Source organism: Cyphellophora europaea, assembly GCF_000365145.1.
Source record: "Cyphellophora europaea CBS 101466 unplaced genomic scaffold supercont1.2, whole genome shotgun sequence".
NCBI classification, from domain to species: Eukaryota; Fungi; Ascomycota; class Eurotiomycetes; order Chaetothyriales; family Cyphellophoraceae; genus Cyphellophora; species Cyphellophora europaea.
The window spans coordinates 1956254-1967044 of NW_008481808.1; the positions used below are offsets into that span (position 1 = coordinate 1956254).

The window sequence follows — 10791 nt, forward strand, 5'->3', positions numbered from 1 at the left end:
GCTCAAGACTTGATTCTCCCAATATGCATTGTACACCGTACTACTAGTACTTCTTCATCCGTATTGGCAGCATCACCACCAAGGCTGCCAATTAGGGGTGGTCACGGTCACGTGTATGCCAAGGCTCCGATGTCGAATTCGTAAAAGGAACCAAGAGTCTCGTTTTTGTTTCCGTCCTCTCTCAACTTCGGGTCGTGCACATGCTTTGTTAATCTCCCCTCGGTCTCACTTCGGCACATCTATCCCATGACTGCGAGGCTGAGAAAGCCAGGATCACGATGCCGGCTTTACTCGAAGACCCGCTGTCGCCGTTGGCGTACAGAATGAGTGGTCAGCAGCCTTTTCCCACGGCAGAGAATCCTCAGATACCGTCGTCAATCTTTCCCAGACCGGTCACTCTGAGGGACCGTGTGACAATAGCCACCCTCATTCCGTTCTTTACTCCTGATGATGTTCCCAAGAGATTGCTGGCGTATCTCAGCAATAATCTGAACAAGGAAATCGAAGGGGGGGATACGTATCCCATGATCGACACCATGCCCCTCGACCAATTTGGGAAGTACTGGTTTGGAAACTTTGGCGCAGTCATGGTCCTCGGTGACATTGGCGGCATAGAAGCTGTCAATGAGATGGAGAGCAACGGAACCGACTGGAACAAGCTATGTCTTGGCAGCTTCTACGTCAAGCCCAACTATCCAGGCCGAAGTAGCCATGTCTGCAATGGTGGCTTCCTGGTCACACCTGCTGCACGCAACAAGGGTGTAGGCAAGTCCATGGGCCAGTGCTACCTTGACTGGGCACCACAACTGGTAGGTCTTGTAGTGTGTTCCGCCACGGGTGCGATTGACACTGTCTAGGGTTATACATATTCCGTCTTCAATCTCGTTTACGAGACCAACACCGCATCAACGAAAATCTGGGACTCGTTAGGCTTCAAGCGTATTGGCAGGGTCCCTGCATGCGGCGTTCTCAAATCGTATTCGGAGCCCGTCGACGCCATTATCTACGGTCGGGACTTGAAAGCTGAAGGGGAGAACATCGCCAACGAGGAGCGCTTCGACAAGATACGGTACTATCTTCGGCATTCATCGTACCCACAGGGTGCTGATCGATCCGAGAAGAGTCGGTTAAGAAGCGCAGCCACCCACTACAAGCTCATCGGTGGCGAAGATGGAGTTGCAGAAAGATTGATGCTGAAGGACAAGGAAGTCATTTCTGACCCTCAAGCCCAGTACGATATCGCCAAACAAACTCACCTCGTATCTCATGGTGGTATCAACAAGACGACAGCGATGATCGCCACCAAATACCACTGGGTACGCATCAAGGAAACAGTGAGCCATGTGATCAAGAACTGCGCCGAGTGCAAAGAGTCCAGCAAAACAGGTACAATGCGTGCAGATTCAACCCGGTCGAATCGCAACAAAGGCGCCGATGACACGCCTCCTGCTCCTGCCCCTGCCCCTCCAGTACCTCAAAATCAGCCGCAACAATCAGAAACGCCTCCAATGCCTGACATGAATGCCCATCATGAGCTTCAGCCGAATCACATCACTGCCCACGACTTCGGTGCCATGGACCCTCATGTTGCGCTGGCCGGCGACCCCTCCATGCATGATCATGACGCTGATCTCTCGGCATACGATGATATGGCTATTGACCCCACGATTCTTGCCCAGTTGCAAGCACAGATGGCGTCCGATGGTTATCAGAATCACCACCATGACTTCGTACCGGCAGGTCTTGCCGACTACGTGGACGCGTCTCAGCTACAGCAGCCGCAACACGACCACCACGGCTTTAACGGTCAACATGCGGATCCCGGCTACAATGGCCAGAACCCAGGGTTCAATGGTCAGCACCCAGACCAACAGTTTATTCACAATCCTGGGCAGGCAATGATGACGCATGATCATGTCATGGACGACGGCACCGATGAGACCGGGCTTAACAACATGGCCCCTATGCAAAACGTACTTCATATGGACTACATCAACAACGATGGGAATTACAAACAATAAGGATAAAGGCGTTGGATATGGAGTTTTGGGCAAAAGTACGTCAAATTGGATCGGATTGGCGTGCAATTATTCGGCGGGCCCGGCTTTGCACTAGAAGAGGACGAGAAACATGATGAAAACGACTTCGATGTTGGAAGGATCGGTTTGATATATTGATACCACGGAATGTACATAGGAGACCGACTTGCTTGTCGACGGAACCCGCAAGGCAACATGTACAATGGCGACAGACAGCGAAGGAGGCTAAGTCTGAGGTCAGGACATCGACAAGCGCTGAGAATCAAGACCATGAACGAACGCTGTCTGGTAGTACAACTATATCTATTCATGCATTTACTGCCTGCTCCTCCCCGCCTTCAGCCTTGCGCCAAGGCAGAGCAAGGCTCCCACACTTTGCGGAACAACAGAACTTTTGACCCGCATTGAGGGCACAACACCTGCCACAACTCCTACCCCTAAGACTGCCGCCGCTTTGCATACAATCATTCATAAACATGGCAGCATTCGGAGGGCAGACACCGACCATCATTGTCCTCAAGGAAGGCAAGACTACCCTTTTGCCTGGCAACGCACTTTTTTTCTAATTACTGCCAGGCACCGATGCGTCCCAGGGCAAGGGTCAGATTATATCCAACATCAACGCTTGTTTAGCCGTCCAGAACACAATCAGAAGTACACTCGGCCCCTATGGAGGTGACCTTCTTCTGGTCGACGCCGGTGGGAAGCAGACTATCACCAACGATGGCGCGACCGTCATGCGCCTGCTCGATATTGTTCACCCCGCTGCCCGTATCCTGACCGATATTGCCCGCTCACAAGATGCTGAGGTCGGCGACGGCACCACATCAGTCGTCGTTCTGGCTGGTGAGATACTGAAAGAGATGAAAGAGTTTGTGGAGCAGGGTGTGTCGACACAGACCATCATCAAAGGCCTGCGGCGGGCGTCCAGTATGGCTATCAACAAGGTCAAGGAGATCTCGGTCAGCACGCTCGAGGGCAACAAATACGACACACTACGAAAACTGGCGGCCACGGCCATGAGCAGCAAGCTGATTCACCGGAATTCCGACTTTTTCACCAAGAGTACGTCACAGTGCTCTCTGATAATGACTGGACTAGACTAACAGGTGACAGTGGTTGTCGATGCCGTACTCTCCCTCGACCAAGACGACCTCAACGAGAAACTCATTGGTGTCAAGAAGATCACTGGCGGTGCTGTGCAAGACTCATTGTTCGTCGACGGTGTGGCATTCAAGAAAACTTTCTCGTACGCTGGTTTCGAGCAGCAGCCCAAAACGTTCAAGAATCCTAAGATCGTGTGTTTGAATGTCGAATTGGAACTCAAGGCCGAGAAGGACAACGCCGAGGTACGAGTGGACCAGGTACATGAATACCAGGCGATCGTGGATGCCGAATGGCAAATCATCTACAACAAAATGGAGGCTCTCTACAAGACGGGGGCGAAAGTGGTGCTCAGCAAACTGCCGATTGGCGATCTGGCTACTCAGTACTTCGCCGACCGAGACATCTTCTGTGCTGGCCGAGTTACGGCTGACGATCTGGAGCGTGTATGTCAGGCAACGGGTGCCGTCACTCAATCGACGTGCTCGGACATTCAGGAGTCACATTTGGGCACATGTGGGCTGTTCGAGGAGAAGCAGATTGGTGGGGAGCGGTTCAACCTGTTCTCGGACTGTCCAGAGGCCAAGACTTGTACACTAATACTGCGGGGTGGCGCAGAGCAGTTCATTGCGGAGGTTGAACGGTCGTTACACGATGCCATCATGATTGTGAAGCGGGCGCTGCGGAATCGCAATATCGTTGCTGGTGGCGGTGCGACCGAGATGGAGATCTCAGGCTATCTTCATCAACATGCGGACCGGAACGTGCCGAACAAACAGCAGGCGATTGTGAAGGCGTTTGCAAAAGCGCTCGAGATCATCCCACGGCAGCTATGTGACAACGCTGGCTTTGATGCAACCGACATCCTCAACCGGCTGCGTGTGGAGCACCGCAAGGGCAATGTGTGGGCGGGCGTGGACTTTGATCATGAGGGCGTTCGAAATAACATGGACGCATTTGTATGGGAACCCAGTCTGGTCAAGGTCAATGCCATCTCAGCCGCAGTGGAAGCCGCTTGCTTGATCTTGAGTGTGGACGAGACAATCAAGAACGAGGAGTCACAACAGCCGCAGGCTCCTCAGCGAGGCCTACCGCCGGGCGCTGCGCAACGAGCTTTGAGAGGCAGGGGAAGAGGTATGCCTAGGAGATGACAAGTGGAAAAATCAGCTTGAAGCAGCTGTAGGGGCTGTGAGCATTGATACCCTCGGATAGATGTCAAATGAAGGCGACAACAATAGCATTGCGCCTGGCTGCACCACGTCAGGCATTGGGAAAACATAAAAGTCGGTGACGATAGAAATGGATGAATGTCTACGCTAGGATTCGCTGTAAAAAAGAGAAGAAGGCTATGCCGGCCCAGCTTGGACCGCAGCAAGCTGGAGATCGCGAAAAGCTTCCCCTTGGTCGGTTATGGTGAAGCTCGGTCCTCATCGAGTCGTTTGAGTTGTCGTTCTAACTCGAAAGGTTGTATACACCCAATCTAGCTTGGTTTCTTCAGCTCGCTTGGAGCACATGGACCCAGGTGCAGCATTCTCTGGGGAAAACAATGTCCAACGCACGATTCAGTCAGCTTAGCCACATGTTCAGCGCACAGACCAGACGGTTGTGGTGTTTGGACGAATGCACAGGGCGACAAGGGTCCTGCCCATGTCGCGGCCCTCAAGATGGGATTACCGAAAGGCCTTTTGTCGACTTGTTCCAGACGGGCGGTATGGCAGGCCCATCGGTTGGCAAGGCTTTCTAGATTGGGATTCGTGACATGCCACAGCTTGTGACCAAAACAGCAGTGCCTGGAGAAGGGGTCGTCGTGGCTGACAGAAACCGATTCGGAGGGCGCAGCGGGCTTGAGCTAAGACGATGCTATACAGTCAAGACCCTTGACCCTGCACATGACAGCTTCTTGACAACATCCCTTTTCTCCTGATTATTCGTACATTCAACAATATCTTTGCTCGAGGTGAAGTCTGAATTAACTGCCTTGACTTTGCCTGACTACGCCGATCACTCAGGACGAAACTCGCTTACGGAATCCTTAAGGTAGGGTTCGGTTGGCCGGCAGCAAAGGCTCAGGGTTCGACCCCCGCCCAAACTGGGGACTTTGCCCTGCGCCCAAGGAATCCGTCTTTGGCCTGTCCAGCATCTTCGAGCGGCTACCAAGCCCAAGGGTTCGACCGCGTCAGCAACCACCAGACTAACACAGCACCAACCCTCTTACTTCTCAATTGTCCCGCCTTTATTCTCTACGTACCTCTCAATATCTTGCGCAACGACGAAATAACGTACATACGCACGACAACCCTTGCGATCGATCGATAGATGTCTTATTACCCAGGACAAGGTGGGTACGGATCCCAGCAGCACGGCGGCTACGGCCCTCCTCAGCCATCATATTCACCACAACCGTACCCTCCCCAAGGTGGTGGCTACGGCTACGGCGCGCCTCCTCCACAACCAGGCTACGGCTACAACGCCCCCCCTCCTCAGGCGGCGCCGTACGGCTACAACAACCCTCCTCCTCCACAGCAAGGCGGATATGGAGGTTACGGAGCCCCTCCTCCACAACCCAATGGCTACCCAGGTAAGTTCTCCTAAGTCTCAGAGATAAAGGCTCGTAAGACTGACCAAATCAGGGCCTCGACCTGGTATGCCGAATACCAACCAACGAGTCGGTGGTGGCCGGCCTGCGGCGCCGCCCAGTGGGTCGCAAGCCTTCGGCCACGGTGCTCCAAACAACTACACCTTTCAATACTCAAACTGTACTGGCAAGAGAAAGGCGCTACTCATTGGAATCAACTACTTTGGCCAGCGAGGGCAACTTCGGGGTTGTATTAATGATGTGAAGAACATGTCGACATACCTGAACCAGAACTTTGGGTACGCGCGAGAAGACATGGTGTGTCTGACAGACGACCAACAAAATCCCATGTCGCAACCCACCAAGGCCAACATTCTACGCGCCATGCACTGGCTGGTCAAAGACGCTCAGCCCAACGACTCACTCTTTTTCCATTACAGCGGTCATGGAGGTCAGACGCCCGACCTGGATGGCGACGAGGACGATGGGTACGATGAAGTCATCTATCCTGTAGACTTCCGAAACGCTGGCCATATCGTTGACGATGAAATGCACCGCATCATGGTCATGTCGCTCAGACCCGGTGTTCGTTTGACCGCCATCTTTGACTCTTGTCACTCGGGGTCTGCCTTGGATCTTCCATACATCTACTCCACGTCTGGCGTGCTCAAAGAGCCCAATCTCGCCAAGGAAGCTGGCCAAGGCTTGCTGTCTATTGTCTCGTCTTACGCTCGTGGCGATCTGGGCGGCATGGCGTCCACAGCAATGGGTTTGTTCAAGAAGGCAACAACGGGCCGAGATGTCTATGAGCGAAACAAGGTCACCAAAACCAGCCCCGCCGATGTCATCATGTGGTCGGGCAGCAAAGACGAGCAGACATCCCAGGACGCACAAATCGGCGGCCAGGCTACAGGAGCTATGAGTTGGGCGTTCGTGACGGCGCTGAAAAAGAACCCCAACCAGAGCTACGTGCAATTGTTGAACAGCATTCGTGACGAGCTGGCAACCAAGTACACGCAGAAGCCGCAATTGAGCTGCTCGCACCCATTGAGTAAGTGCTATATCACCCTTTCCAGATACTCTTGCTAACAAGGTGGCAGATACGGATTTGCTTTATGTGATGTAAGGGGGACACGCGGCGTATTGGTACGAAAAAACCCAAAATTTGAACAGGCAATGCATGAAAGGTAAACTACGCATGCGACGATGGAAGCATTGTTTGTTTTGAGACGAGCTAGTTCACGATGTACAGTTGAGCCGGCAATTTTGTAATTTGGTAGAATGGGAAGACCCAACTTGGAGGCGTTGTTGCGACCCTCCACAAACTATTCTTAGGTATTGCTGGAGTATCCAACTGCATGGCTTTGGGCTACCAACATCCGGTTCTTTCCTTGATGCTGCATTTCGTGAACCCGGCACAGAAACCGCTAGCAGTCCTTTGTGGTTGATCCCATGTCCACGTGAACAGTACTGTCGATCAACATCCCGGGCTGATACCAGGCTGACTGAACCAAACGCACCAATGTTCGCACCGTTTCTGATCCCTTGCGACGCCTAGAAATCCTCCTGGAAGATCCCGGCCTGGCGCCAACCGATGATCCGATTTGGGAGGCTACGCCTACGTAGCGCTTAGGTAGGATGCGGTCACTGCCGCCCACCCAAAAACACATGAATTCCAGGCTCCTTGGCCAATATCCTTGTAACACATGAAGCACGACGAGTCCGTCTGTCAGCCTTCACAAGCCAAATTACCTGAGACCTAGATCAAGAACTCAAGTCCGCGGCTTTTCATCCTACCACCACTTCTATCACTGCAGCACGACATGCCTACCTACAACACGGCGCAACCCTACGATGCCCTTTACTGACGTCCCGCCTTCCTACGAGTCTACCATCTCCCGCGAGGCCTGGCTCCTCATCGCGCCGTACATCTCCTCGCCAGATCTTTGCGCCGTCTGCCTTGTGTCCCGCAAATGGCACGCCATCTTCATACCCTTCCTCTGGGGCGACCCAGCCTCGCACTTCGGAATCGCCAATGACGCCGTCTATGTCGCCCTCACTCGCTTCAAAAAGACACTGCGAAGAGCCAGACTCTCCGTACGAGCATTGACTCACACATTACATCTACCGCCCGCCTTATCTGAGATTTACGGTGGCCCCCATGCGACCTGGCTGCGGGATGTGCTTGAGTGGCTGCCGCAATTGCAGAGCCTGATTGTGACAAGACTGCCGTTCTTTGACCACCATGCCCTAGTGGCGCTGCGGACCAGCGGCGGACAGAGGCGGGACAGTGAGGAAGAGCATCATGACTTGCCGGACTTTGGATTGAAGCTGCTCCTGGCCAGCAGTGAGCCAAACACTACGAGCATTGGCCTATCCATTGCACTGCCCCGCTTTCCAAACTTGGTATATCTGGATCTGTCATTTACCAAGAGCGCGAGAGATGCGAACGTGCTCGCCGCACTCGGTGGTCTGCACGATCTACAGGCGTTGAAATTACAAGGAGTTGGGATGCGGGATGGCGAGGCCGAGGTGCTTGCAAATGCAATCGGCATCCGTGTCAGGCTGTTGGACATCAGCGATAATCACTTGACGGACATGGCGGTGCGGTCGTTGCTCCAGGCATGTTTCATACCAGCGGATAGGCTTCAGGATGCCAGTCGGCTCAACACGAGAAGGGTAGAGGACTGGCCCGTGGGCATGGCACCCGGTCCCGATTTCTTCAGTCTGGACATGCTTCGAAGCGAAGAGTTGGATCATGAGCTGTTGAAGCAGCTAACTAATCCACTGACTGGGAGGCTGGCATTTGAAGATATTCCGCACAGGGGTCTGACCCATCTCTACATCGCCGGCAACCAATTGTCCGTCGAGGGCGTCTCAAGCCTGCTCAAGTCCAAGAGGCTTCATATTCTAGACGCCGGTACAGTGGACGTTGTCAAGACTATCTCGAGGTCTCGGTCCCTGTCTAACACCTCTGGATACGTGGACGAAGTCAAGTTCCCAGGTGCTGAGAAGCTAGTACCTGTCCTTGTGCAAGCCGCGAGCAAGAACTTGACGTATATGCGTGTCGATCATGCCGTGGTCACAGTGCAACCTGACACGCCTATTCCGGAGAAGAAAACTGTCTCGCGACGACCATCTGTGAAAGAACTACCAGGAGACACGACGCCGACCCCTGCTGCCGAGCTCCCCGGTGATAGCAGGAATGTCACTGAGCTTCCAGCGCCTGCTCACTACGCGGTCGAATTAGCAGCCGACCGAGAGCCAATCTTTGAACTGGATGCCACGCCCGCCCAACCGCGAGCTGAGCTGCCAGGAGATATGATCTATTTCGCTCTTAGTCCTCCGGTGGGTAACAAGCCTGAGGATACTCAGACCGAGTCGGAACCAGAACATCACGGGCCCATCCGAGGGGTCGGGCCATATGCGCCAGAGGTAGTTGTCAACGGTAATGCTGAGGACACACAACCTGGAACCGGTGAAGATGGAAACGCCATGAGCAACGCCAACGGCGTAACTATCTCATCGACTCATGATATTTCGGACGAGAGCTCCCATGGCACCAATAGTACCACTCGCTCGATCTTGTCGCCTGTCTCTCCGGCAACAGAGGTTGGTACACATGCGCATTTCCAGCCGCTAGTTGCTCCTTCGCCCTCCTCTCCGAGGCGCCGACCAACCAGCAAGTCCAAGCAAGAGGAGCAGACTCAAGCGCCTCCGTTACCACCCCGTCCCTCTTCTCCGTCGCCGGCATCAATCCGGCAAGCTCGGATCGAGCACCTGATGTCCAAACGACCAACGCCGAATACGCAGCTTTCCCTACATCCTTCGCACCTTCCGAATCTCCGCAATCTCACACTAACAAACGTGCCGCTCTCGGTACCCGCCTCATCTACAACAGTATCCCGCCTTACCTCTTTCATCGCGGCGTGCGCTCTCGAATCCCACCTCTCTCGCCTGCTGGCTGCTACGGATTACTCTCTCCCGCCCGGTCGCGCGCGGCATATGGCGGAAAGAGATGCCGCCAGGCGCCTGTTCGCCCTCCAATGCATTACACTCGAGATGGCGCAGCCAAGTCCTACGGATCCCAGCAAGACAGGCTCTCGGTCGTGGCACCATAGTCGACAGAGGTTGAGCATGAGCAAATCTAGTACGGGCGATATGGATAGTGAGAATCTATGGTCAGCTGCAGCTGATGACTTCAGCTTCTTCGCGGAGGAAGGTGGCGAAGAGGAGGATGAATGCGGTATCTATGAACATGAAAAGGATCGATATTTCCCGAGTGTTGATTTCGACGATAAAGTCGTTGTCTCGCCGGATGAAGTGGCCGACATACATGGGCAGGGCAGAGCTAGTCCGCACAGCCCACATCTCGGCGGCACCTTGAGCCCGATACACGCACTGGGGAGAGCAGCAGGCGGTAATTCTGTCTGGCAGTCTCCACGACAATTACCCATGGGGCGAAACAGACGGTCGAGTAACGAGCACAGTCGCAGCCCCCGCGGCAGCTTCGATGGCGGGCCTCGTCCTTTCACGCCCGAGCTGCCCGGCACCATGGCCCCTCCACAGCTGTTGCAACGGCAGAGCCCTGTCCTACAGCAGCGCAGACTGGCACCCACCTCAGCTCCTAAGTCGTACACTCCATCTGCCACCAGCAATGGCTACCAAGCCAATAACGGCCAGATCTCCCCACCCATCTCGCCCGTAGAAGAGGAAGAGCAGCTCGACGTCGTCGCCACTCTTTCAGCCTATCGCCGCTCGCGCAAAGCCGCGTACGAGACTGAAATGGCAAAGTTTGCGCGATTCAAGGCTGCTTTGAGGCCAGAAGACGCCGAGGGATTGCTGCCACCGTTCGTGGAGGGATACTGGACCGGTGAGATCAAGGTTGTGCGCAATTCGGCGCCCAAGGGCAGGTCCGGCGTGGTTGATATGTATGGGAATTATTTCGAGAAGGGTTATCTCTACCCGTAATGGATACACACAAAGGAGGAGGGGGGAAATGCAGAGAGGAATAGTTTAAGGACATGGACCGGTCAGGTTTTCCTCGTCAGCAAAGGGCAGGCAACATGGGTC

The 10791-nt window shown here is 54.2% G+C and overlaps 4 protein-coding genes across 4 annotated transcripts; all 4 read left to right on the plus strand.

Annotated features, from left to right (window-relative positions):
• Positions 1 to 278: 278 nt before the first annotated feature.
• On the plus strand, positions 279 to 2021 carry HMPREF1541_02249 (uncharacterized protein; the record flags this gene model as incomplete). The annotated part of the gene is made up of 3 exons (XM_008716605.1): positions 279 to 809; positions 858 to 1806; positions 1846 to 2021. 3 exons carry the CDS (start codon positions 279 to 281, stop codon positions 2019 to 2021), a joined length of 1656 nt encoding a protein of 551 aa, XP_008714827.1.
• Positions 2022 to 2776: 755 nt separating this feature from the next.
• Positions 2777 to 4294, plus strand: HMPREF1541_02250 (T-complex protein 1, eta subunit; the record flags this gene model as incomplete). The annotated part of the gene is made up of 2 exons (XM_008716606.1): positions 2777 to 3104; positions 3156 to 4294. The coding sequence occupies 2 exons, from the start codon at positions 2777 to 2779 to the stop codon at positions 4292 to 4294; spliced, it is 1467 nt and encodes a 488-aa protein (XP_008714828.1).
• Positions 4295 to 5459: 1165 nt separating this feature from the next.
• HMPREF1541_02251 (metacaspase-1) lies at positions 5460 to 6844 on the plus strand (the record flags this gene model as incomplete). The annotated part of the gene is made up of 3 exons (XM_008716607.1): positions 5460 to 5721; positions 5774 to 6769; positions 6819 to 6844. The coding sequence occupies 3 exons, from the start codon at positions 5460 to 5462 to the stop codon at positions 6842 to 6844; spliced, it is 1284 nt and encodes a 427-aa protein (XP_008714829.1).
• Positions 6845 to 7572: 728 nt separating this feature from the next.
• HMPREF1541_02252 (uncharacterized protein) lies at positions 7573 to 10689 on the plus strand (the record flags this gene model as incomplete). Its single annotated transcript, XM_008716608.1, has 1 exon — positions 7573 to 10689. One exon carries the CDS (start codon positions 7573 to 7575, stop codon positions 10687 to 10689), a length of 3117 nt encoding a protein of 1038 aa, XP_008714830.1.
• Between the last annotated feature and the right edge of the window lie 102 nt (positions 10690 to 10791).